The sequence below is a fragment of the Mustelus asterias genome, chromosome 14, assembly GCF_964213995.1.
Source record: "Mustelus asterias chromosome 14, sMusAst1.hap1.1, whole genome shotgun sequence".
NCBI classification, from domain to species: Eukaryota; Metazoa; Chordata; class Chondrichthyes; order Carcharhiniformes; family Triakidae; genus Mustelus; species Mustelus asterias.
In genome coordinates this window covers 56061303-56088322 of record NC_135814.1, presented here as the reverse complement: position 1 = coordinate 56088322, position 27020 = coordinate 56061303, and the positions used below count along the sequence as shown (strand labels likewise).

The 27020-nt window shown below is 41.7% G+C and overlaps 2 protein-coding genes and 1 pseudogene across 2 annotated transcripts in view; 1 reads left to right on the top strand and 2 right to left on the bottom strand.

Moving 5' to 3' along the window:
- Positions 1-511: 511 nt before the first annotated feature.
- On the bottom strand, positions 512-24911 carry scrn3 (secernin 3). The gene is made up of 8 exons (XM_078228416.1): positions 24459-24911; positions 23302-23476; positions 21272-21453; positions 17165-17364; positions 14177-14389; positions 12126-12288; positions 3186-3366; positions 512-1861 (listed from the first exon to the last, which is right to left on the bottom strand). The coding sequence occupies exons 2-8, from the start codon at positions 23473-23475 to the stop codon at positions 1706-1708; spliced, it is 1269 nt and encodes a 422-aa protein (XP_078084542.1). The 5' UTR covers position 23476; positions 24459-24911; the 3' UTR covers positions 512-1705.
- Positions 23745-23957, bottom strand: LOC144504222 (U2 spliceosomal RNA; annotated as a pseudogene).
- The window catches only part of cirsr (corepressor of RBPJ and splicing regulator), a 50169-nt gene continuing 48001 nt past the window's right edge, over positions 24853-27020 (top strand). Inside the window, exon 1 of the mRNA XM_078228417.1 lies at positions 24853-25064. Within this exon, the coding sequence (XP_078084543.1) occupies positions 24993-25064 (72 nt within the window). The 5' untranslated portion in view covers positions 24853-24992. The remainder of the gene's footprint in view (positions 25065-27020) is intronic.

The following is a 27020-nucleotide window of genomic DNA, read 5'->3' as shown; positions in this document are numbered from 1 at the left end:
CCGAGTGGCCTAATTCTGCTCCTATGTCTTATGGTCATATTACTGAATTGCTTCAGGAGGTAGCAGAGAGATTACACAATAGTAATACACTAGATGTAATTTATCTGGATTTTCAAAACATCTTCGATGAAGTGTCCCACATTAGGCTAATGAATGAAATCCGATAACATGGAGTCAGGAGGCAAGTGGGAGAATAGGTTGCTAGCTGCCTTCAATACACAGCAGAGAGGATTTTAAAAAATTATTCTTTCATGGGATGTTTGTTGCTGGCAAGACCAGCATCTGTTACTCATCCCTAATTGCCCTCGAAGGTGGTGTTGAGTCACCTTCTTGAAACACTGCAGTCCTTCTGGTGTAGGTACACCTACAGTGCTATTAGGAAGTTCCAGGAGCTTACATCCAGTGACATTGAAAAAAACAGCAATATAGGTCCAAGAGACCACAAGGTTTGGAAACTGAATAGTGCAAAATGACACATCAGGCGATATGAATACAAGATAAATTCACTTGTTGCATTTTAACATATTTATTAATATTTTTCTCGCAGAGTAAAATATTTGAAGCAGTTCAGTTTCAACACAAGACATTTCATCATCATAGCATACTTGTTTACGCTGGCTGATTTTACTGCTCAATTGTCCCCACCCACCCACACCAGTGACATAATGGGGTTCCCGCTATGCAATGGCAGGAACCCCATTTAAATTCATTCACATATAATTAGCAGGCCTCCCAGCTGGAAAATTCCCCTGTGGACTCAAGCCACCGACCAGCAGCGTGAAGTCACGTTGCCATGGTTGGTGACAAGTTTTTATAAACAGGGAACTGGTGAAGAGAACCTGCCTGAGGTGCACAGATAAGTAGTCTCCGGGGCTGCTGAGGGGGTGGGGGATCATGCTCGGCCAGTACCCTGGCACTGCTCGGGGGCTTCATTAGAGGAGGGGTGTTCCCTTGGGGGAATGGGGAGGGGTTCTTTTTTATTTTTATTATTTTCAGATTGAGGCACTCCAGAGCCTGCTCTGCTAGTGTGATGTTGTGGGACCCGCCACCAGGATTATGTTTTGGAAACTATCAAAAAATTTGGCAGAAAATATCGGCAGTGCAGCAGGCTGGCTACACACTGCTTATCCCGCCTGACTTGACACATTGTCAAAATTTCCATTCAATAGTGTTTTAGTTCTCGTAATGTTTAGGTTTCAAGCTCTATACAATATTTGCTGAGGGCAGTAAAACAAACTATACCCAGGCTTCTATCTGTCCTGATCTAGAAGCAACCAGTAACAGGATGTATTAAAATGGTCTAGGCTAAACACACATTTTTCTTTTTTAATGTTTGAAGAACGTCGAGGATATCGCCATCACTCCAATTGAAAGCAGATCCATAACTGGCAAATCAATTTACAGGAAACTGCACATTTCATGGTGTCGATCAGTAGCAATAATTTACATATTTTCAGGATAATATTATACTTAATTTTATTTTAAGCTTTGCAGCAACATAGTATTTAATCCACTACTGTGGCTTTAGTAGAAATATTTTAAATTTACAGTTGTTGTTCTTTTTATCCATCGAGTCCACGTAATTCTTTTGCAATTTGAAACTTTATACATTAGATTTTTACACATTATCATTTGGTTTCTAGGCAAGAAAGCACTTTAAAGCCACAGAGATTACTGAAATATGGAAAACTACTGGCTAATTAACTTAACTGTAAATTGCTATTTCCTCATTTACACAATCAGAAAAGAGGTGAACAACTTTGGTAGTGTCTGGTATTCCGTTTTCCAGTACATCCTTTACTGTTTCTATTTGTTTCTTCTCCAGTTCTTTTATGTCTTGGAGAATCTTGGAACCTTTGGCCTAGAGGTTTGAAATAAATTACAAGCAATGATTCTTAACGCTGCACTAGATAGGCACATAGTTTCTTCTTTAACATTTCTTGATTCAAATTCTCACTTTTTAAAAATGTAACAAATAAGCGACATGAATGGATTTAAATAAATCACTGCCACTCCAAATCATTAATCATCAATTTGGGCAAGTTGAATGAGTGGGCAGATGCAGTATAATATGGATAAGTGTGAAGTTATCCACTTTGGTAGGAAACAAAACGGTAGATTATTATTTAAATGATTTGGAAATGTTGATGTACACCAATCACTGAAAGCAAATGGGAGTCAGTTCGGTTGGCTGGACCACTGGTTCGTGATGCAGAGCAATAGCAACAGTACGGGTTCAATTCCCATACCAGCTGAGGTTATTCATGAAGATCCGCCTTCTCAACTTTGCCCCTCGCTTGTGACGTGGTTATCCTCAGGTTAAATCATCTGGAACTATGGCGATTTTTACTGAAAGCAAACTTGCAGGTGCAGCAAGCAATTAAGAAAGCAATAGTATGTTGGTCTTCATTGCAAGAGGATTTAAGTACAGGACAAAGGATGTCTTACTGCAGCTGTATAGCGACTTGGTGAGACAACACCTGCAATATTATGTGCAGATTTGGTCTCCTTACCTAAGAAAGAATATACTTGCCATAAAGGGAGTGAGCAGGATTCTCATACGAGGAGAGATTGGGTCAACTAGGCCTGTATTCACTAGAATGAGAGACGATCTCATCAAAATGTATAAAATTCTGACAGGGCTGGACAGACTGGATGTAGAGATGATGTTTCCTCTGGCTAGGGATTTAGGACAAAGGGTCGGAGTCTCAGGAATCAGGGTCGGCCACTTAGGACTGAGTTGGAGAGAATATTTTTCACTCAGAGGATGGTGAACCTGTGGAAGTCTATACCACAGATGGCTATGGAAGCCAAGTCACTCAATATATTTAAGAAAGAAATGAATAGATTTCTTCACTCTAACGGCATCAAGGGCTATAAGGAGAATGCGGGGTTATAGCGTTGAGCTAGAGGATCAGCTATGATCACATTTAATAATGGAGCAGACTCGAAGAGCCAACGGACCTATTCCTGCCCTTATTTTCTATGAGCACACAACAAAGTATTTCACTTTAAAACATTAACAATATCTAATGACTGACGTTCAATTCAGCTCAGACCATTTTAGGTCTAATGTGCAGAACAGGGACTATTGAGATTTGCAAAGACAGACAAGCTAAAGGGCATAGCTTTTCATATCTATATATTATTACATATTATTTTATTTGCTGCATATTGGCAAGTACCTGATTTATCTCCATTAATGCAGCTGCCACTTGGTGCTTTTTGTAGAGTGCATGCTTTCTGTTGGGTTTAGTCTGGAACCGTGGTTGCTTCTTTACTGGATCATCAGGACCAAATGAAGGTGAACTTGTTAATAGAAATGGTTCCATGTTTTGTACAAAGATGAAAGGCTTGAAAACAGACCTGAGAGAAGACAAACCAGAATGTTCGGTAAACCCTAATTATACAGGTGTACCTTTATTAGCAATTAGCCATTATACAAAGAGTATTGCCTAATGGAACCAAAGAATGACTATTATTACAGTAAGTACTCTCACAACACCAGGTTAAAGTCCAATAGGTTTATTTGGTAGCACGAGCTTTTGGAGCGTTGCCCCTCCATCAGGTGAGTGAAGGATTTGGTTCACAAACAGGGCATATATAGACACACACTCAATTACAAGATAATTGTTGGAATGTGAGTCTTAACAGATAATCAAGTCTTTTCAGATGCAGACAATGTGAGTGGAGGGAGGGTTAAGCACAGGTTAAAGAGGTGTGAATTGTCTCCAGCCAGGACAGTTGGTGAGATTTTGCAAGCCCAGGCAAGTTGTGGGGGTTACAGATAGTGTGACATGAATCCAAGATCCCTGTTGAGGCCATCCTCATCTGTGCGGAACTTGGCTATCAGTTTCTGCTCAGCGATTCTGCGTTGTCGTGTGTCGTGAAGGCCGCCTTGGAGAACGCTTACCCGAAGATCAGAGGCTGAATGCCCGTGACTGCTGAAGTGTTCCCCAACAGGAAGAGAACACTCCTGCCTGGTGATTGTCGAATGGTGTCCATTCATTCGTTGTCGTAGCGTCTGCATGGTCTCGCCAATGTACAATGCCTCAGGACATCCTTTCCTGCAGTGTATCAGGTAGACAATGTTGGCCAAGTCACAAGAGTATGTATCGTGTATCTGGTGGATAGTGTTCTCACGTGAAATGATGGCATCCGTTTCGATGATCCGGCACATCTTGCAGAGGTTGCTGTGACAGGGTTGTGTGGTGTCGTGGTCACTGTTCTCCTGAAGACTGGGTAGTTTGCTGCGGACAATGGTCTGTTTGAGGTTGCGCGGTTGTTTGAAGGCAAGTAGTGGAGGTGTGGGGTTGGCCTTAGCGAGATGTTCATCTTTATCGATGATATGTTGAAGGCTCCGGAGAAGATGTCGTAGCTTCTCTGCTCTGGGGAAGTACTGGATGACGAAGGGTACTCTGTCCGCCGTGTCCCGTGTTTGTCTTCTGAGGAGGTCTGTGCGGTTTTTCACTGTGGCACGTTGTAACTGTCGATCGATGAGTTGAGCGCTATATCCTGTTCTTACGAGGGTGTCTTTCAGCGTCCGTAGGTGTCTGTTGCGATCCTCCTCATCTGAGCAGATCTTGTGTATACGGAGGGCTTGTCCATAGGGGATGGCTTCTTTAACGTGTTTAGGGTGGAAGCTGGAGAAGTGGAGCATCGTGAGGTTATCCGTGGGCTAGCGGTACAATGAAGTACTGAGGTGACCGTCCTTGATGGAGATGCGTGTGTCCAAGAATGCAACCGATTCTGGAGAGTAGTCCATGGTAAATCTGATGGTGGGATGGAACTTGTTGATGTCATCATGTAGTTGTTTCAGTGATAGTTCGCCATGAGTCCAAAGGAAGGAAATGTCATCAATGTATCTAGTGTATAGCATCGGTTGAAGATCCTGTGCGGTGAAGAAGTCTTGTTCGAACCTGTGCATGAAGATGTTGGCATATTAAGACGTGAATTTGGTCCCCATGGCTGTTCCATGTGTCTGGATGAAGAACTGGTTATTGAAGGTGAAGACATTGTGGCCCAGGATGAAGCGGATGAGTTGTAGAATTGCAACTGCATCTTGGCAATTGTCGGTGTTGAGTACTGAGGCAGTTGCACCAACACCATCGTTGTGGGGGATGCTGGTGTAGAGTGCCGAGACATCCATTGTGACGAGGAGTGCTTCTGGTTCAACTGCTCCATGGGTGCTATGTTTCTGTAAGAAGTCCATAGTGTCGCAACAGAAGCTGGGGGTTCTTTGTACGATGGGTTTCAGGATGCGCTTGACGTAGCCAGACAGGTTCTCACGCAGGGTCCCATTGCCTGATACGATGGGATGGCCGGGTGTGTTGGCCTTGTGTATCTTCGAGAGGCAGTAGAGATCTCCAACGTGAGGAGTAAGTGGGATGAGAGCACAGAGGGTGCTCTGAAGGTCCGGATCAAAGGTCTTGATCATAGTGTGTTTATATATGCCCTGTTTGTGAACCAAACTCTTCACTCACCTGATGAAGGGGCAACGTTCCGAAAGCTCGTGCTACCAAATAAACCTGTTGGATTTTAACCTGGTATTGTGAGACTACTTACTGTATCTACCCTATCCAATGCCGGCAACTCCACATCATAACTATTATTAGAAACAAAACTAAAAAAAAGTTAATTTAGGGTTTGTTTCATTAATTTTGAGTTTTCATCACTAATCTAGGGATTCAGAAATATGAAACAGCAGTGACATCTGGTGGTTACAAAGAAAATATCTCTGATAGTGAGCAATGATTCACAATCCTTCATACAATTGAAGGAACAAGTACCCTTTATTTTTATATTGCCCCTCCTCATCCTTCCTACCAAAATGAACACTTCACACTTCTCTGCATTAAATCTGCAACTTGTTTGCCCATTCCACCAAATCTCTTGAAGTTTAGCACTATCCTCCTCACAGTTCACAATACTTCTAAATTTTGTGTCATTTGCAAATTTTGAAATTGTGCCCTGTACACCCAAGTTTGGATCATTAATGGGCCTGAACTTCTGCTGAGTGCTAATCAGAGCCGGACTGCCAGCCTGCGTCTTTTTTACCTAAAACATCCTTGATCCTGACTCACCCGACTTTCTGACCCAGGCCTGGTGAGAACTGGCAGGTCTCCTAAGGTCTTCAGCTGAGCGCTGCAGATTTGGACGGAAGGAGGACACACCTTTTTGATGGCACTGGCTGCCATCAATCAGGTAAGTTTAAAGGCCCAGCCATTTTCCCCTGGGGGTATTCAGGGGGTGGAGAGAGTCCTGTGGGGGGGGGGGGGGGGGGTGTTGGTGTGAGTCTGTACAACAGTTACCCAGAAGACAGAAGCAGGTTTAATTCTTTCTAAGTTTTCTGGGGAACTATTGATGTAACAGTTTGTGATTTAAACCACATTTTCAGATGGTTCCCAATGGAGGGAAGCTGCCCATCAAGAGTTTGCACTTCCCAGGCAACTGCTGTGCATTCCTTACCTGGGAGTATCTTTGGGGTATCCCTCAGTTACACTGCCATGCAGCTCAGTAGTTACAGCCTAAAATATATCAGGAAAAGCAGTGTTTGACACTGACCTTTGGGAAACCCAACAATATGGCCTTCTCCAGTCCAAAAAACTATTTTTCCTGTAATTCAAACAATTTCATATCCATGCTGTTACTGTTCCTTTTTATTATAAGGGCTCTAACTTTGCTGGCAAGCTTGTCATATGATACTTGGAAGTCTATTTACATCACAACAACTGCATTACCTTCATCAGACCTTTCTGTCACCTCATCAAGAAACCCAAGCAAGTTAGTTAAACGCTATTTGCCCTCAACAAATCTATGCTGATGTTCCTTAATTAATCTACATTTTTTATGTGACCATTACTTTTTTTCTCCCCCTGGATTATGGTTTCTAAAAGCCTTCCCACAACCCAGGTTAATATGATTGGCCTATAGTTACTGAGTTTATCCTTGCACCCTTTCTTGAACAGAGTGTTAATACATTTGCTATTTGCCAGTCCTCCTCTGTATCTAAAGAGGATTGAATGGTTATGGCCAGTGCTTCCACAATTTTCATCCTTACTTCCCACAGAATTGTTGAGAAAATCATTTCTTTCAAAACTATATTTTTCTTTTAAATATGGAAAGGCACTGCATTATCTGGACACTTGGATGCTGACCTGGAGTTTTTATAAAAGAAAGGTCACAAGTTCACCTTTCGACTGGGAGCAAGCCTGCCTTTTCCCAAAAAAAAAATCACCTGACCAGCATGGTACTTGAGAGGGAAGATCTGTTTGTTTTGAACTACAATCACTTTAATTGATGGGGCAAAAACTGACAAAGGCTAGTGATTTACTGGAAATCTTATGACAGAGACAAGCTTTAAGTTAAGTTTTGGACCTGTTGTTTTTGAAATCATTGTGTTTTGGGAAATAAACTGACTCACTCTCTCCCTGCCTTGCCTGAAATTCCACCTTTGGTTAACAATGCGCAGCTAAAGAATTCCTGTCTGAGTAAAATGTATCTGCATTTGGAAACCTGAAAAGTTGAGTCAAGAAGAATTGATCCAACTCTATATATCCTCCTCCACACCGAAGCTCCGTTAGTGGAAACTTCCAGACATCTACTGAGACCAAGTGGCCCGTCTTAACACGAGAGAGTTCCAGATCGACAGCACTGAAAACCTGTGAACTTTGTCCTTGGTTTTTCAAAGCCTATCCTCCAAAGCCCATCTCTGCAGAGGCCCCACAAGTTTGTCCGTTGTTTGTTTGTATGTGTGTATGTATATGTGCGAGGTGGGGTATTTTTTAAAAGGGGTAGATAATTATACTTCCAGAATACAATTGTGTGTGCACCAATTCTTACAACTTATTCAAAAAAATAAATCAATCATTTTGAGTTTATTGAAAGTAGCCTGGTTAAAGCCTTTTTTATTCTGGATCTAACAGTAGCAAAGGTAAATAATTGACAATTTTGGTGAGTGAATTAAACTTTTAAACTAGTGGTGTGACCTGCAGAGTAGTGGGACTAGATCAACTGTCCACTTCGCCCATCCTGGTCGTAACAATATCCTTGGATGCATCTCATCTGGTTCTGATGAATTATCAACTTTAAGTGTTGCCACCTCTATCAATTTTTAGCCCATCCTGCATTTCAACTAATTCTTCCCTCATTATGACTTGGGCAGGATTGTCTTCCTCTGTAAAGACTGTCTTCCTCTGTAAAGACAGCTACAAGTGCTCATTCAATGTTTTTTCAACATTATACTTTAATTCATTTATTAACACTATTTTACTTTCTCATTTCTTCCCCAACCCTTTCCATGGTAGAAAGTATAAGAACTGTCTGCTTCCTAGTCTTCCCTCTATGCAAGTCTGCAATTTCAACAGCAACAATTAGCATTTATATCAGAATTGGAGTAGGCCATTTAGCCCCTTGAGCCTGTTCTGTCTTTCAGTGACATCAGTGTAAGTTAGGATCAAAATCCTTTCCTCATATCCTTTAATCTTTTTGGTTCACAGAAATCAGCCAATCTCAGATTTAAAAGTAGCAAATGACTTAGAATTAATTTTCATTTGTATAGCTGCAGCTTAACACTACCTTCTTGAATTCCTCTCGATGTAGAAGCCAGCATTCAATTCATTTTAAAAATATTTTTGGTACTTGTCTATTACATTTTAATGATTTTTGTACATGAATTTTTTGTATGGACTTTCACTGTTTTTACCTTTTCACCATTTAGAAAATACTCTGATCTATTCTTTTTAGGTACAAAGTGGTTGTCTTATACTTGCCTATATTGAAATCAGTTTGCCATATTTTTGTCCCATTCATTTCATCTATTAATATCTCTTTGACATTTTTATGATTTCATCTGTACTGCTTACAATTTCACTTATTCATGTCACATTGGCAAACTTAGATAACAGGTTAGAGAGCTGCTTATCCAAGTCATTAACAAATACTGTGAATAATGGAAATCCCAACACAGATCCCTATGGGACACCACTAATCACATCCTACCATTTGCAGTACCTGTCCATTACCTTCACTGTTAGTCACCTATTACTTCCAATTTCCTAACCAAATCAATAATTTGCACTTAATTTCATAAGCTTCAATTTTAGCAAAGAGTCTCTTATGAAGAACTTTATCAAATGCCTTCTGGAAGACTACATATGTGACACTTACAGTCAATCCCCTGCCACAACTTCAGTCATCTTTCTGAAAATTTCAATCAGGTTCATCAGGTATGACCTACCCTTTTTCAATCCATGTTGGATCACTGATTAATTGAAAATTTTCAAGATGTTTATTCACACATTGTACTTGTTTAACATGTTTGCCATTTCCTTACTTTCATTTATAACATCACCATTATCAGAAGGGCCCACATTTCACTTAACCATCATCTTTTTTGTAATATAATTGTAAATGTTTGTGTTGATTTGGGTATCCTTTATAAGTTTCTTTTCATATTCCTTTTTGTAGCTCTATCTGTTTTGGCTCCATTTGGTGTTCTTTGTATCCCTCACTCTCCAGGATCTGGGCTTTTTCCATGTTTTTTCTTTTTGTTTTTCATGATATTCCTGATATCATAAAATATGATATATTTTGTCATCCATGATTGTTTTTTGGCAAGTAGAAACTGGATCTATATACAGGTAAATTTCTTTTTAAACACCTTTCATTGATCTTCTGTTGCCTTACCCATTTTCTCTCTCTTCAGGTACACCGTGCCCTCAGAGGGCATTGGTGACCATGGACTTCCATGTGTTGGTCCATGGTCATGCATGGGAATATCATGAAAAACTAAAAGAAAAAACATGCAAAAAGCACAGATCCTTCCAATACACCAATGGCAGGCAGTGAAACAGGAGAGTCTCCGGGTAGCTAGAACCTGTAGCAAGCAACAGCAAATCACTGCTGTACCTTCCCATGCATAACCATGGACCAACACATGGAAGTCCATGGTCACCAATGCCCTCTGAGGGCATGGTACCTGAAGAAAGAGAAAATGGGTAAGGCAACAGAAGATCAATGAGAGGTGTTCAAAAAGAAATTTAACTGGATGTAGGTTCTAGCTACCCAGAGACTCTCCGGTTTTCACTGCCTGCCATAGATGTATTGGAAGGATTTGCAGGTTATTAATCAATCTGTTTGGCCACATTATGAAAGCATTCTCTGTAGCCATCAAGTCCTGGAATGGGACTTGAACCCAGATGCTACCAATACGTCGCAATACCTCCTCCGTTTTACCAATTAACATGTTTATATAACTTTAGCAAACTGAAATGCCCCAAGGTGTTTTCCTCCTCTGCAGTACAGCAAAGGAGGAGGTCATGGTTTCTTTAGTGTCAACTTGGTTTGTGATGACAGACCTTGTGATAGAAGATTTGTGCGATGTCAGTCTTTTGCAACAAACCCAAATCAGTCAGGTCCACAGTATTCTGGGATGGGAGAGAGTGATAGCGAGAGTGAGGGTAGTGATAATGTCACTAGACCCCAAGCTAATCCTCTAGTGGAACATTAGTTCAAATGCCACCATGGCAGCTGCTGGAATTTAAATTCAATTAGTATCTGGAATTGAAAACTACTCTTGGCAGCTATCTCATGAAATTGTCATTGACTGTTGTAAAAAGGCATCTGGTTCTCTAATGTATTTAAGAAAGGAAATCTGCCATCCTTAACCTGGTCTGGACTACAAGTGATCGCGGACCTACAACAATGTGTTTGACTTTTAAATGCCATCTGAAATAGTGTAGCAAACCACTCAGATCAAGAGCAATTTGGGTTGGACAATAAATGCTAACCTCACCATTGACACCCACCCCATGAAGGAATTTAAAAAATGATGATTAGTCAGTTTTCCTGACTTGCTGTATGCAGGTCTAGTACTGTGTGCAATTAAACTGTATAGCTTTTAACTAGTAAAAGACCATAAGTATCCCCATTCACACTTATCTGTAAGAAAACTCTAATTGTTACAAGTGATACAAAAGAGGCAAAAGACATGACTCAAGTACATCTGCATCTGCCTTCAGAGAGATTGAAATGTTGCTACAGGAGCAACATTCAATAGCATAAAATTAGATAAAGAGGGCGTGCTTAAAGTTGGCAGTTCTCAGAAGTCGAAAAGTCACCCAGTCTGGATGGGAGGCATCTGAATTTACTGAGGGAAGGAAGGGTGGAAATTGCAGAGCTTCTGGCCACAATTTTCCAATCTTTCTTGGATATGGGGTTAATACTAGAGGAATGGAGAAATTGCAAATGTTACACCCGTGTTTAAGAAAGGGATAAGTCTGGTAACTGCAGGCCAGTCAGCCAAACACTGTAAACAAAGAAACCTTTTAGCTACAATAATCTGGGACAAAATTTAATTGGCATTTGGAAAAGTAGGGGCTAATAAATTAAAGTCAGCAGAATTTGTTAAAGTCAAATCATATTTAACTAACTCGACCCAAATTCTTTGATGAGGATAGTGCAATTGATGTGCAGATGGAGGTCAAAAGACGTTTGACAAAGTAGAACATCATGGACTTGTTTGCAAAGCTAAAAGCCATGTGTTTAAAGAGATTCGGATTCCTGTACTACCTGCATTTCATCTATTGGCCAATCAATTTCTTAACTTCTGCCCCTTCTGCAGCAGCAGCAAGACACTGATCCATATAGTTCTTAAAAAACTGATCACAAAAAGACAGATACTAAAACAGCAAAAAAAGATAAATAAAACCATTGGAATTGAATCTATCAATCTGAAATACAATGTGAACTTCTAGCAAGTGAATTATCAACAGTTAAAAAGCAATTTGACAAATCAAACTAACAAATACCAATCCATTCTGCATAGCAGTACTTTCACACTTGCATTTCTTTCTCCAGTGTTTCATGTTCATCTCTGACTTAGCTCAAAGCTCACTTTCTCCAATCTCAGTCACTCTATGCCATTGATTTTCCTGTTATTTCCCTTCTGACTCACTTTAATTCTTAAGTTTTTTTTACTTTGAGATGGCATAGGTTAACGTTTGCAATCTTGTCTTTTTTAAGTTTCAATTTAAAATGAATTTGTTTTTGTTTAATCATTGTGTAACACTAAAGATAAAATAAATGGAATAGTTTGTACAAAAGAAATGTCATGTGCCCTTTACCTCTCAGGATAAGGAGTTCCCGTAAAGAAATGGATGCAGTGCAGGTTGCTGTCTGTGGGTAGAATGGAGGCCATGCTCCCAGTTGTCATAAAACCACCCTCCATATTAATACCACTCTCTTTGTCCCGAAGAATATCCATCATGGTTTCAATTGTAATATTTCCTATTATAAAGCATGAACATAATATAAACTTAACATGTCTGTTTATAAAAGAATTACGAAAGCATACCAATAACAATTTATATTTATATCGTGCCTTTAACATAATAAAATGTCCCAAGGCACTTCACAGGTACATTCTAAAGCAAATTAGATACTGAGTCACATAGAGATAATAGGCAGGAAGCCAAAAGCCGAGTCAAAGGGTAGGTTTTAAGGAGTTTCTTAAAGGAAGAAAGAGGTAGTGAAGTGGAGAGGTGTAGGGAGAAAATTCCAGAACTTAAAAGCCCAGGCTCCAAAACGTATGACCACCAATGGTTAGAACAATGGAGGAATTAAAATCAGGGATTCATAAAAGGCCAGACTTAGATGGGCAGAGTTATCTTGGAGTGTTGTTGGGCTGGAGGAGATTGAAGTGATAGGGAGAGGCAGGGCCCTGGAGGCATTTGAAAACAAGGACAAGTATTTCAAAATCGTGAGCCAATGCAGATCAGCAAGCACAAGAGCAGCAGAGTTTTGGATGACCTCGAGATTATGGAAGATTGAATGTGGGAGGCTAGGAAGGAGAGCATCGGAATAGTTATGTCTAGATGAAGAAAGGCATACATGAGGTTTTCAGCAGCAGATGACCTAAGGCAGTGATAATTAGACAAATTTAAGTGACCTTAGGTGATGATACAGATGAGGTTAGCCTTGTTGCCGCCGGGCGGCGGAGGTCCCTAGTGGAGGCCCCTCTACAGAGGGATCTCCCCCAATTATCTTGGGGACCTGGGGTGGAGGGTGCTGCACGCAGCAGTGCCGTACAACCGTAGGTTTTTCCGGTACACGGGCTCCCGAGACTGCCCTTTCTGTGGCCTTGTGGAGTCCGTGGACCATGTCTACGTTCTGTGTTTTAGGCTGCACACCCTTTTTGGTTTCCTCAAACACCTTTTACTGATGTTTTGTTTGCACTTCAGTCCCACGCTCCTGATCTACGGGCACCTGGTGTGGTGAGGGGCGGGTCGGGATGCCGACCTCCTCATGAACCTGCTCCTGGGCCTGGCGAGACGCGCCATCAATAGGTCCAGGCAGCGGGCAATCGACGGGGCCGTCCATCCCGACTGTCTGCCCCTCTACCACGGCTACATTCGCGGCCAGGTGTCTCTGGAGAGGGAACATGCGGTGTCCACGGGCACGGTTGACGCCTTCCGCGACCGCTGGGCGCCGCAGGGGCTGGGGTGTATTATCGACCCTGATAATCACCTTTTGGTTTGATGTTTTAAGTTTCCTTTCGACTTTGTTTTTGGTTCGGGCTGTTCCCCCTTTCTTTTGGGGAGCTGCCCCTTTTACTTTGTCCCTAAGTTAATTTGAGTTCGTTTACTTGGTTGGTGTCGAAAGAAATACAGATGAGGTTAGAATCTCAAATCAGGGTCAATTGGAATAGTCTGGTTCATTCTCAAACTATTGACAGGGAGTCAGTGGCTAGTATTCCTTCAATTACTACAAATCAACAGGGGGCTGTTTTTCAAGTTAATCCCTCTTATACAAACTTCAGCTTTTAACATCTTTATCTCATGTCCAAGTTCTTTCTGCGAACGAAATAGCCAAACTGTGACACCTAGCATCGTCAAATTCATACAGTACACCGGTCATGCTGAAAAGGTATACCCATATGTAAAAGCATATTAAATAAGCTTTTCTGTAGAATACAAAGAAATAAGTTCTGTCTTTGTCAACCCTTTATTTGTTAAGAAAAAAGTTTGATAATGAAGTTACCACAAAACATTTTTGCCCAACAACTCAATGGCTACGCTTTCTTTTATAAGATTTGAGGTGTTTGCTGAGAGAATATATCAAGTAACTAAATATGTATGACTGACCTATTTTAAAGTTAATTTTCTTTTTTAATTACCTTTGTCCTTATTAAGAAGCTGCAGGCCAGTACAATATCGGTTATCGGTTTCATTCATTTTAGCAGCGTCTTGATAGGAATACACAGCAGTGAAATTGAACTCAGTTTTACCATCCCACCAGCCTTGACTCTTTGCATAACTCCTCATTTCTGGATGCTCTTTATTGATCTTCGTTGTTATGGAAAGCTGGTTGGAAATATTTCGCACCCCTTCTACATACAAGAACAAAAATTAAAGACACAAATCATGCATATGATCAATTTCTTTACTGTTAATGATAAATGTCATCATTTTATAATGTACTAACAGCCCACTTAATGTGTCATATGGTTAACATTACTTTTCAACAACTATTTTATAACTATGACCCGCAGACCTTATCATCAATAAATTACTATACTGACATTACAATAAAATCACTAACATCAGCAAGTTTAGAGTGCTGGCTTTGCTTTCTTTTTGTAGGTTAGGATTTTCTGTTTTCGTTCCATTAATTAATGGGCAGCAGCAGAAAAATCAACTGGATTTTCCATCAACACCTTCCATACACTCATCAATGTTAATGTTGAATTTGTGTTGTACTGAAATACATGCTTTAAATTGATAATTAAGCATAACTGGGGAAGGATTAGAGAATCAATGTAACAGTATGTAAAGCAGTTCACTCGGAGTCTCTGGGAGAGTCTGTGCGTGGGATTTTACAGGCTCGCTCAACCAAAAACAGTAAAATCCCACCCGAGGTCAATGGACCTTCCCATGCTCCGCCCCTCGCCCACTCCGATTCCCGTGGCAGGCAGACCGGTAAAATTCCAGCCAGTGTTTTTGCTGGTTTGGAAATTAACCTGTTTTAAGGTGCAGGCTAGCTTCAGACTCATTCTTCCTCAACGTACAATTATTGGAATCAATGACCATTTTTGATCTGAAGTATTTTAATAACATTGAAGTTGCAAATTTCACCTGATTAACATAGATATTTGTTAATTATTGCTCGCAGCAGATGGGTGGGGAAGAGATTTTCTGCCCTCCTGCAGCATGTTTTCCGGTGGCAGAGGCGGCTTGCCATTGGCCACCGGCAGGACCTTCTGGTTCGCCAATGTCTACAGGATTTGGCTTGCCCCTCCCACCGCTGGGCCGAAAATCCCAGCCTTAATGTTTAAAATCCAGAACCTCTGCAATTGATTACAGGTCAATCGATTATATAAGCATTTAGTAAAGGAGCCTTTAACTGAGAGTGGTTTTAGCCAAGAGGGAGACAGGACGTGTGTCAAGCCCATTTGATGTCATCAGTTTGATGACAAGGAGGAGGAAATGCTATGACTGAAATCCCTATTCTAGCTGTTAGAACCTTACTGACAACCTTCTGCCACGCACCCACCCATCCAGTCGTCACTGAAACAGTACTCTGCACATCATCACATTGTGACTGAATAAAATTAAATTGCCTTTTGCTCCCACAGGCGAATTGTCCAAAAATTCATACTTGCGTTCTGTTGATGCAACACTATAGCAAGAATAGTCTCTGGACATAGTTGAACTTCATATCTTAAGTAATGCTGCGTGTGTCTAATGTTTTTACTGCATCTCCTGCACCCCAATTTAGACATAGGCAATATAGCAGCAACAAGCCACTGGGTGAGAATACAGCTGATAGCAAGAACCCACAGGATACTACTTTAACTGATGGTGATGGAACTACAACTAGGTATTGAGGAATCATGCAATGAGAACAGGATAACTGCAAATAAATAATGAGATAAATGCAATCAGAAAGTAGTACAGTACCAATGGGATGAAATAATGGACACAAGGTTCCCAAAAAACAGACAATATATTGAACTTCACATACTGATTGAATATGACTATGAAGACAAATGGAAGCATCAAGCACAAGTTCTGCTCTGCTGCTAATAGCATTGTCAGGTTGGCTAGATATTGATTTTTTAAAAATGTCATAGACCCCCTATCAGACCTTTCCTTGTGATCTTCCTTCCCCTGGTTCAAAACCTATTTCTACCGTTCTTCCATTCTGATGGAAAGTTAGTGACCGGAAATATTAACTCTGCTTCTTTCTTCACAGATGCTACAAAACCTGTTGTTTTATTCATTCATGAGACATGGGCATCACTGGCTGGCCAGCATTGTCCATCCCTAGTTGCCCGAGAGCAGTTGAGAGTCAACCACATTGCTATGGCTCTGGAATCACATTGGGCCAGACCAGGTAAGGACGGCAGATTTCCTTCCCTAAAGGAATTTGTGAACCAGATGGGTTCTCCCGACAATTGAAATTGGCTTCATGGTCATTAGTAGATTCTTAATTCCAGATATTTTTTATTGAAATCAAATTCCACCATCTACCGTGGTGGGATTTAAACCCGGGTCCCCAGAACATTAGCTGAGTTTCTGGATTAATAGTCTAGCGATAATACCACTAGGCCTTCGCCTCCCCTCATTGGCTGAGTATTTCCTGCATTTTCTGTTTTTATTTCAGATTTGAGCTGCCACAGTATTTTGCTTTTGTAGTTTTTTTTAAATTGTGAGATGATTATTACTTACTTAATGGTTCTTAGCTAAATATTTATTCTGTTTTCCCCCTAGAGTAACATTTAACAAGGCTATTTTAATCTCAAAGTCATGATACACATCGCTTAAGTTATCTTTAAAGCTAGTGACCAGAAAGACAGTGGGGGGATTTTCCGGCCCCTCCTACCCATGGGATCTTCTGGTCCCACCAAAGCTGACCCCTCGTGGTTGGTTTCCCAACAGAGGGGCAGCCTAGCCAGGCAAAAGCCCATTGACTTTGGTGGGATCGAATGATCCCACCAGTGGCCAATGATTCGCCATGTTTGTGGCGGGAAAACCCAGAGCGGAGTAGAGAATTCCACCCTACAAAGTGTTTCAGAAACTAATTCTGCAACTGTGGCTGTAGTTTCATTTTAAAATGTAAACACTTACTGCTATACTTGGATTGATAACATGTCCATACTTACCTTCAACTTTTTCTGCTGCCCAGTATTTACCAGCAGTCTCTAAAACCCAGGCTTTCTTCTTGTCAGCAATCAGAAAGCTATTGTGATATGTAAATGTAACTTCATCTTCCATACAATTTCCACCCTGTCCATGTTTTTCTAGCAGACCAGCAAGGACATCAACTGCCTCCTCGGCTGTCATAGATCTTTCAAGGCCAAGCCTAGAAAAATTTACATTGTTCAAATATAAATAGTTTCCATGAGATAAATTATGCTTGTAGTAATATAATCTTAATAGTCCACTAGCCAAGATTCAAATCTGTCTGTAATATGATAATAGATATTCTGAAAAGGGCCTTGAAATTGTAAATGTGCTAAAATGACAAATTTCTGTATTTTATGTCACACCGTCCTTCAGGCATATTGCTCAAGAGGACATTGGAGTCCATAGACATCCAGTGAATTGGTCCAAGGCTGCAGTGATTTTTTTGCCATGCCATACAGCCTGACAGACCAGGAAACTCTCTGCTCTTACTGCCTGCCATCAAGTGTACTGGAAGGATTTACAGTCTGTTAATCAACCCATCTGACCACATTATGCATGCACCTTCCATGATCATCAAGCCCTGAAGTGGGTCTTGAACCTTAGGCCTCTGGCCTCAAGATAGGGGTGCTACCACTGTGCCACAACACCTCTGGCATTTTATGTCATACTATTTTTAAATAATTAGGGTGTTAAAATGGAGACAGTGATTCCGTACTAAACTTCAAAATGGAGATAGGAGCCCATTTGGCTGATGGACCAAGTTGTTCGTAAATTAGTCAAGTTGTAAACTTTTGCTGATGTTAATCAAATGATGCATGATTAAATTATGTGGATAAAGTGTGTCATAATAGCAGAGAATGCAAATATGTCCTACCACCATGCCTTTGAAACTTATTAAGTAAGAATTCATTATTCAAAGGCCTTTGGCTCTGAAATACGTGCTGGTCAGTTTAATGCACTTTTGAAGTTGAACATCTTGATGTTGCGATAACAGTACTGTCGCTCACAAATGACAATGAAACCACAACTTGCATTTATATAAACGCTTTTAATATAGTAAAACATCCCAAGGTATCTGGAGAATAATCATCACCCAACAACATAAAAAGTATCAGAACAGGAGAAGTAGATTTTAGGAAGCATTTTAAAGGAGAGAAAGGTAGCGAGACAAAGAGGCTTGGTGAGGGAATTCAAAAGCTCAGGACCTAAACATCTGAAGGCACTCCACCAACAGTGGAGCAATTAAAATCAGGAATGTGCAAGAAGCCAAAACTGGAGGAGCACAGAGATCTCAGTGGGTTGAGCAGCTGGACGATGCTACAAAGAGAGGAAGACATGACAGCATGGCCGAATTTAAAAACAAGGATTCGAATTTAAAAATAGAAGCATTGCAGGACTGGAAGGCAATGCACATCAGTGAGCACAAAGGTGATGTGCAATCGGCACTCAGTGTGAGCTAGGTTATGGGCAGAGTTTTGAATGAGCTGAAGTTTGTGCAAGCTCCAAGATGGGACACCAGCCAAAAGAGCATTGGAATTATCAAATCTAACTGCAACAAAGATGTGGATGAAGTTTCAACAGCCCATGAGCCGAGCTAGAGCCAGGGATCAAAGTAGACACTCTTGGAGTTGGTGAGGATATGGAGTTGGAAACTCAGTTCAGGATCAAATAGGATGCCATAGAAACCATAGAAAATTACAGCTCAGAAACAGGCCTTTTGGCCCTTCTTGTCTGTGCCGAACCATTTTATGCCTAGTCCCACTGACCTGCACTTGGACCATATCCCTCCACACCCCTCTCATCCATGAACCCATCCAAGTTTTTCTTAAATGTTGCCAATGTTGCAAATGCTCTGGTTCTTCCTCTGCCCATGGCCAGCAATGGAGTCAATGGCTAGTTTGTGGGGGCATGAAAGAAAATGGCCACGATTTTCTTAAAAAATGATTAAGTGACATTACGGCAAGAAAAGCAGAACGATCGTGGCGCGGTCCAGTCCGCAATCATTTCGTGCTTAGTCATCTTTTGGGAGGGCAGTGAGTTGCGCGCCGGTCCTGGGAGGATCAGGGCCTAAACACGCCAGTGAGCCTGGCTGCAAAGTGATCGGGCACCGTTTTGGAAGAGCATCCCAATCTCACAGTGCACAGGAAGACCCACTCCCCCCACACCCCATTGGCGGCACGTTTCTCAACCCCTCCCTGACACATGCCTTTCCAATGGGTCCCCCTTCATGACCCCCGACATGTACCCTTTCGAGATCTCTGACATGGCCATCTTCATGACTCCTGACATATCCCCCCTACTCCTGCTCCTATTTCTTATATTCTTATGTTCTTATGACCCCAACACGCACCCCTTCCCCCCATATCCTTTTAGCTCCAAGAGCTATATTTCTTCTTGAAATCAGACAATGTTTTGGCTTCAACTACTTTCTGTAGTGGTGAATTCCACACACTCACTACCCTCTGGGTGAAGAAATTTATCCTCACCTCAGTTCTAAAAGGTTTACCCTTTATCCTCAAACTATGACCTCTATTTCTGGACTCCCCCACCATTAGGAACATTCTTTCTGAAACTACATTGTCTAACCCTGTTAGAATTTTATAAGTTTCTATGAGATCCCCTCTCACTCGTCTAAACTCCAGTGAATATTTTCCTAACCGACTTAGTCTCTCCTCAAATGACAGACCTGCCATCCCAGGACGGAGAACACAATCCACAGATCAATGCAATTATAATACCAGTCTCATGCTGCAATTTACTGATTCTGTGTATCAGTTGCAAATCTATTTGTTTTAATAGTTGGAACCTGCAAGTCAATTATCTAGAGGTGGAGGTACCAGGGCAGCACGGTAGCACAGTGGTTAGCACTGCTGCTTCACAGCTCCAGGGTTCTGGGTTCGATTCCCGGCTCGGGTCACTGTCTGTGTGGAGTTTGCACATTCTCCTCGTGTCTGCGTGGGTTTCCTCCGGGTATCCGGTTTCCTCCCACAGTCCAAAGATGTGCGGGTTAGGTTGATTGGCCAGGTTAAAAATTGCCCCTTAGAGTCCTGAGATGCGTAGGTTAGAGGGATTAGCGGGTAAATATGTGGGGGTGGGGGGTGGGATTGTGGTTGGTGCAGACTCGATGGGCCGAATGGCCTCCTTCTGCACTGTAGGGTTTCTATGATTTCTATGTATGGTATTTGCTGCTTTTCATAAAAGAATGGAGAACATGTTACCTGAAGTATTCATCTCTAATGCATTAAACTATAATTTAGATGATTATGAGTCCCAAGATATAATAACCTACTGATGGCACAGATGATGCTGGTCTCAGTTTATTAAGAGAGTTGGACAACTTATGGAAGCTACCACTTTGTTTGAACATATCGTGTGAGGGAGATAGGAATACTGAACTCATGTTGTCTTAAGTAGAAAAATATTCACAAATTACCATAACCAGATCTCTAAACGCACAAAAGTTTCTGACTTAAAAATATAAAGCTAGTTACTTTACATGGTTCACTGACGGACCTGATGATATTTGTTCTATCCATCATGTTCTATTCTACCTTTAATGATAAAGCTCCGTTAAAAAATACCTAATTGTATTTAAAACATTTTAGGTTTCTTTAGTGTACATTGCTCCAAATATTTTTTTCTCAGCTCTCTGACGAGTCCCTCCCCCCACCACAAGAATAACCTGAGCTACCATCAAAAGAGCATAGAGGTTGGGAACATGGATTTTGCCACTCTTAAGGGTTGAAGTTGCACTGGTTCACAAACAGGGAGGGAGAGAGGAGACATTGGGCTTGTGGCTCAACATCAGGGACTCACAGGTGGATGTTGCTGTGTGGAGTACCGTGCTAAAAAGCCACCTAGCTTGGAAGTATAAGGTCTGCAGTAAGCAACAACGTCACTTGAACTTTCCAAGGTTTGTGACCCCAGAGGAAGCAAAATCAATGAATACCTTAAACCCTGTTGGAAGATAAAAGAAAAGCATAATAGGCAGCAACAACAGGAAATTATTGCAAGAAATGTACTCTGCCACCTTTTCTTAAAATAAAATCAATCATCTTGTAGCAAAGTAAAATAAGCCAAACCTGACTAAATCCATGCCCAGAAGGGCTTCTTTGTCATTGGGCTTTTCTTTTCCCCAGACTGCTTCATTACCAATACACACTCCATGTTCATTGGCTCCCATTTCAGCACCCCATAACCAAGATGGACGGCTAAGAACAACAGCATGTGTCTTTTCAACTTGATCAATCTTTATATATGTGCACTGGAATGTAAATTATGAAATAATTTTAAATCATCAAAAGTCCTCGCAAGCATGACAATGATTTAGAACACATGACTGATGAATAATTTTTTTATTTTGATGCCTTTGCTCCAATATTTATAATGAAAATATTTCTATAAATTGAAGAAGAGTTCTTGTGAAAGCTTAATACAAGGGAGAGTGCAGGCTAACCCTATCTACATTTTAATGTTAGAGACTAAAAATGCCAGCGCAGAGAACCTTTGTGGTGCTTGTGTATATATCAGGCCATCATAGACCCCAAGCAGATCCAAAAACATTTGCACCAAGTATAAAACAATTAGTCTCCACATATTAGAGAACTAAAAGGTTTCTGAGTTACTCTCCAGTCAGGGTCACTCAAGAGGCAATGTCAATCTGTTCAGGATATAGGGATAGTGGAGAAGTGGATAACTATCGACACAAACAGCAAAGGGATACAGGACTCTCAAATTTAGGGAGCTGATGACTAAGGGTAGACAGATGGGCAGCAATTGGCTGGATTGGATTGATCCTTTTTTGTGAACAGGACATACCTGGAAAATGATCCCAATTGTTGAGCAGATGCCAATGTTGTATCCGTACTGAAGCAGCTTAGCTAAAGGCATAGCTAGACTTGGGAGCACAAGTCTTCAGAACTACAGCCAGGATGATGTCAGAGCCCTTAGCCTTTGCAGTAGTCAGCATCTTCAGTGACTTCTTGATATCACATGAAGTGAATCAAATTGCCTGAAGACTGGCACCAATGATGGTGGGGACCCCAGGAGAAAACGGATGTGGATTATCCACTGAGCACTTCTGGCTGAAGATGGCTGCAGATGCTTCAGCCTTAGTCTTTTGTACTGATGCACTCCTCCATCATTGAGGATGGGATGTTTGTGAGCTTCCATCTCCAGTTAGTAGCTGTCCAGTACCATTTGCAACTGGATGTGGCAGGACTTCAGAGATCTAATCTGATTGTTGGTCATGGGTAGCTGAGCTTTTGTGTTCAGTATGCATGTAGTCCTGTGTTGTAGCTTCACAAGATTAGCACCTTATTTTTATATATACCTGGTGCTGCTTTCCTCTACTTCTCATTAAACTTGATTGGTCCCCTGGCTTGATGGTAACAGCAGAGTGAGGAATACACCAAGCCATATGGTTATAGGTTGTGGTTGATTACAATTCTGCTGGATGCCCAGTTTTGAGTTGCTAGATCTTATATGGTACCACAACTAAGCATCTAACCAAATTCAGCTCTATTAACCTCATATATACATGCTCTAGAACTAGAGGTATTGGCTTGAATTTAGGGAACAGCTTAAAAGGAAAGATGCACAGAAAGTTTAGATTGATCTAATCCTACGCAGACAGTGATGAACATGTGGAATAGACCATAAAAAAGGCCACAGTGGCAGAGTTTGGAAAAAAACTGAACAGATATTTTAAGAAGTAGACAATTGAAAAGGAAAAGAAGGTTCTGCTAGATATGGTACATAGAATAGGCTTTATGTGAAAATTTATAGCTAAATATCAATTTAAAACTATATATGATCAATGTTGTGGTTTTGTTAGAATAATAACAAACAGAAAGAATACTTCTGATAAATAAGAACTGGCTGTTGAAAAATCAAAGGTAAAATGACTGCTTCAGAACTGAATTCTCTGGCATTCCTCCATGACTATTTAAATTGCTTAAAGTCTACATCTCCGTATATTTATAACCATTTTAAAATCCATGTGATTAAGAAAACACAATTTTGTAATCTAACTTTTTTATTCAGGTCATTATTTACTTTCCTAAATTTATGTTAGTATGACTTAATACATTTTTGATCAAAAGTATCTTACCTCAACCTTTTCTCCTGGTTGATAGGTTGCTGCAGGAAAGAAAAGAACTTCCTGGACTTCATCAGAAGGCCTGTCTGAGTTCTTTCCAAAAATTATCTGATTATCAATTGTTGCAGGTGGCAAAGCCACAAATGTGTCACAAGATTTTGGAGGATACCCGCTTCTGAAAGCCATACTACAGAAATAAAATACAAAAAAGTTCAAGTAATTTTATACTATTCAGTGCAAAGATTTACTTCTATAAAATGCCTGTCCATTAAACTGAATCATCTGTAAGTTTTAATGTACCCAATACGATTAAAGTGTGAGATTCATATTGTTATGATCTAAATTCCTAATATAAATTCTGCACTTTTAGTACAAGGAAAAACTTGACAGAAGCTTTGAAACTAAACCACTAAGTGTAGATCCGGGATGAGTGGAATTACTGGAGAGTTTTTTTTAAATGTTATTCCTTTCTTAGTTACAAAGCCAATGCACAGATTGAACAGGGCAAGCCCCTAATCCAACTCCTTGCTTGCTCCAAAAACCAATTCAAATTCCATCCAATTCATGGTCCCCCAAAAAAGGGACATACAAGTTGACAAGAACAGGCATTACACCCGATCTTGTGCTTGATACTACGCTTAATCTAAGCCAAAAGGCCAAGAAACGAGAAGAAATAACTGAAGAGTTTATTTTTAAAAAAATGTTATTCCTCTCTCAGAGTTACAAAGTCAATGTGCAGTGTGGACAGGGCAAGCCCGTAATCCATCTCCTTGCTTGCTTCAAAAACTAATTCAAATTGAATTCAATTCATAGTCTCCACAAGAGATCCAGGATGCCAAGAGCAGCATTATACCTGATCTTGGGCTTGATCCTAGGTTTGATCTTGGCCAAAAGGTGGCTCGAAGTTTTTATAAGCCCTGATTCTCAGCTGGGTGGCACTGAAGCATATCAGTGTCCACAACTTTCTTCAAAGCGAGCATTGCTGTACTCTGTGTGCAAAGATGGCTTAAAAAAAGACTAAATCATAATTTAATACTATGAACACCCTTTCAGACTAGCATTTGGATTTGTCTTGGTGGCATTGACTCAATCCCAATATCACTAACAGTTCAGAATCAAAGTAGAATCCAGTGGGTAAATTGAATCTTGATGTATAACAATGTACTTACATTTTTATAGCACCTTGAGACGAGGCAGACTAGGCCTTGGGTTTCAATGTCTGATCTGAAAGCTGTTGCTTTCCAACTCTCTCTCTCAGGATTGCACTGAAATGTCAGACTTTTTAAAAATGTCAATGTGATCAAATGTTCTGAAGTATAAATGGTCTGGAGGAGTGAAATTTGACTCTCTGGAAAGGAGCGAGCAGTCAGTGTTGAAGCTGCTGCTGTGCTGCGGGTTAATCTGATCCCATCACTTCCGGGATTATTAATAATCTTTCACCGACTGGGAACCGGAGGCAAAATCGCTTTTACCGAAATCCATCAGCAGAGTTTCCGACACTCGGTCCCGGTCACCGCGCCTCAGCGGCGCTGCTGCGGGGACCTGCCGGGAGCTGCAGCGCCTTCACTGGCCTGAGCGCCTCAAATAAACACCGCGGCCCGGACACCACCCCGGCCTGACCCGGCTGAAACCCCGGCCCGGACACCACCCCGGCCTGACCCGGCTGAAACCCCGGCCTCTGCAGGAACCCGGCTCTCGGCAACATGGGGAAATCATTCGCCAACTTCATGTGTAAAAAGGATTTCCATCCGGCCTCCAAATCCAACATCAAAAAGGTGAGCGGGGCTCACTGGGCCCCGGGGTTGGGGGGTAGGCCGGGCTGCTGGAGGAAGCAGTGCGGCTGGGCCTCGGGGTCGGAGTGGCTGGGGGTCGGGGTTGGGTAGGCCCCAGACAGGGGTGCTGGTGCAGCAGGGTGGCCGGGGTGGGGGTTGGTGTTGGGTGGCTGGGGGTCGACGTGGTTGGGGTGGGGTGGGGTTGAGTTGTAGTCGGGGTGGCTGGGGCTTAGTGTTGGATGGTTGGGGGTTGGGGTGGCGTTGGTGTTGGGTGGCTGGGAGTCGGTTGGGTTGCAGTCGGGGTGGCTGGGGGTTAGTGTTGGATGGTTGGGTTGGTGTTGGGTGGCTGGGGGTTGGTTTTGGGTGGCTGGGGAGGGGGGTTGGTGTTGGGTGGGTCTCTGGCCGGGCTGCTGTGGAAGCAGAGTGGGTGGTTGCTGGCGGTAATGGGCTTTAACTGGCCCATCGTGAACAGTGAACCACCTTCCCAGCTCCATACTCCTAAATTGCTCAGTTTGGTAAACACAACGTTTGAACATCAATAAAGTAGATCTAGTTATAAAAGTGAAGTGCATCATTCACCAAATCAGATAATAGTTTTACAAATGTAAACACCTTCGTGTTTCGTGGGCAGTAGGGATAGAATTAGGTAAAACAATAACTTACATTCATATAGAAACTAGAAGTAGGAGTAGGCCATTTGGCCCTTCGAGCCTGCTCCACCATTCATTATGATCCTGGAATTCAGTATCCTGATCCCACCTTGTTCCCTTTAGCTCCAAGGACTATATCTAATTTCTTTTGAAATCGCGCAATGTTTTGGCCGCAACTACTTTCTGTGGTCGTGGATTCCACGCATTCACCATTCTCTGGGTGAAGAAATTTCTCCTCATCTCAGTCCTAAAAGGTTTTCCCCTTATCCTCAAACCATGACCCCTAGTTCTTGACTCCTCCACCATTGGGAACATTCTTTCTGAATCTACCCTGTCTAACCCCGTTTGAATTTTATAATGGGATTCTATGCAATCTCCTCTCACTCTTCTAAACTCCTAATGAATACAATCCCAACCGACTTAGTCTCTCCTCATATGACAGACTTACCTTCCCAGGAATCAGCCTGGTAACCTTTGCTGCACTCCCTCTATAACAAGGACATCCTTCCTCAGATAAGGATACCAAAATTGCACACACTACTCCAGGTGTGGCCTCATTAATGCCCTATACAATTGCAGTAAAACATCCCTATTCTTATTCTCAAATCCTCTCTCTATGAAGGCCAACATACCATTTGCCTTCTTTACTGTCTGCTGTACCTGCCTACTAACCTTCAGCGACTGGTGCATGAGGACACCAAGGTCTCGCTAAGTTTTAAGTTTATTATTAATGTCACAAGTAGGCTTACATTAACACTGCATTGAAGTCACTATGAAAATCCCTGAGTCGCCACACTCCGGCACCTGTTCAAGTGCACTGAAGGAGAATTTAGCATGGCCAATGCACCTAACCAGCACGTCTTTTGGACTGTGGGAGGAAACTGGAGCACCCGGAGGAAACCCGCGCAGACATTGGGAGAACGTGCAGACTCCACACAGACAGTGACCCAAGCCGGGAATCAAACCCGTGTCCCTGCCGCTGTGAGGCAGCAGTGCTACCCACTGTGCCACCATATCCATCTCTCTCAATTTGCCCCATTCAAATAATAATCTGCCTTCCTATTTTTGCTACCGAAGCGGATAACCTCACATATATCCACATTATACTGCAATTGCCAGGCACATGCCCATTCACTCAGCTTGTCCAAATCACGCTAAAGCATAGGGGCAGCACGGTGGCACAGTGGTTAGCACATGCTCACTTGTCTTAAAATTGCCGTCTTCAGGTGTCAACCTTTGTCTGATTATGTTCTAATCATAGAAACCCTACAGTGCAGAAGGAGGCCGTGTGGCCCGTTGAGTCTGTATT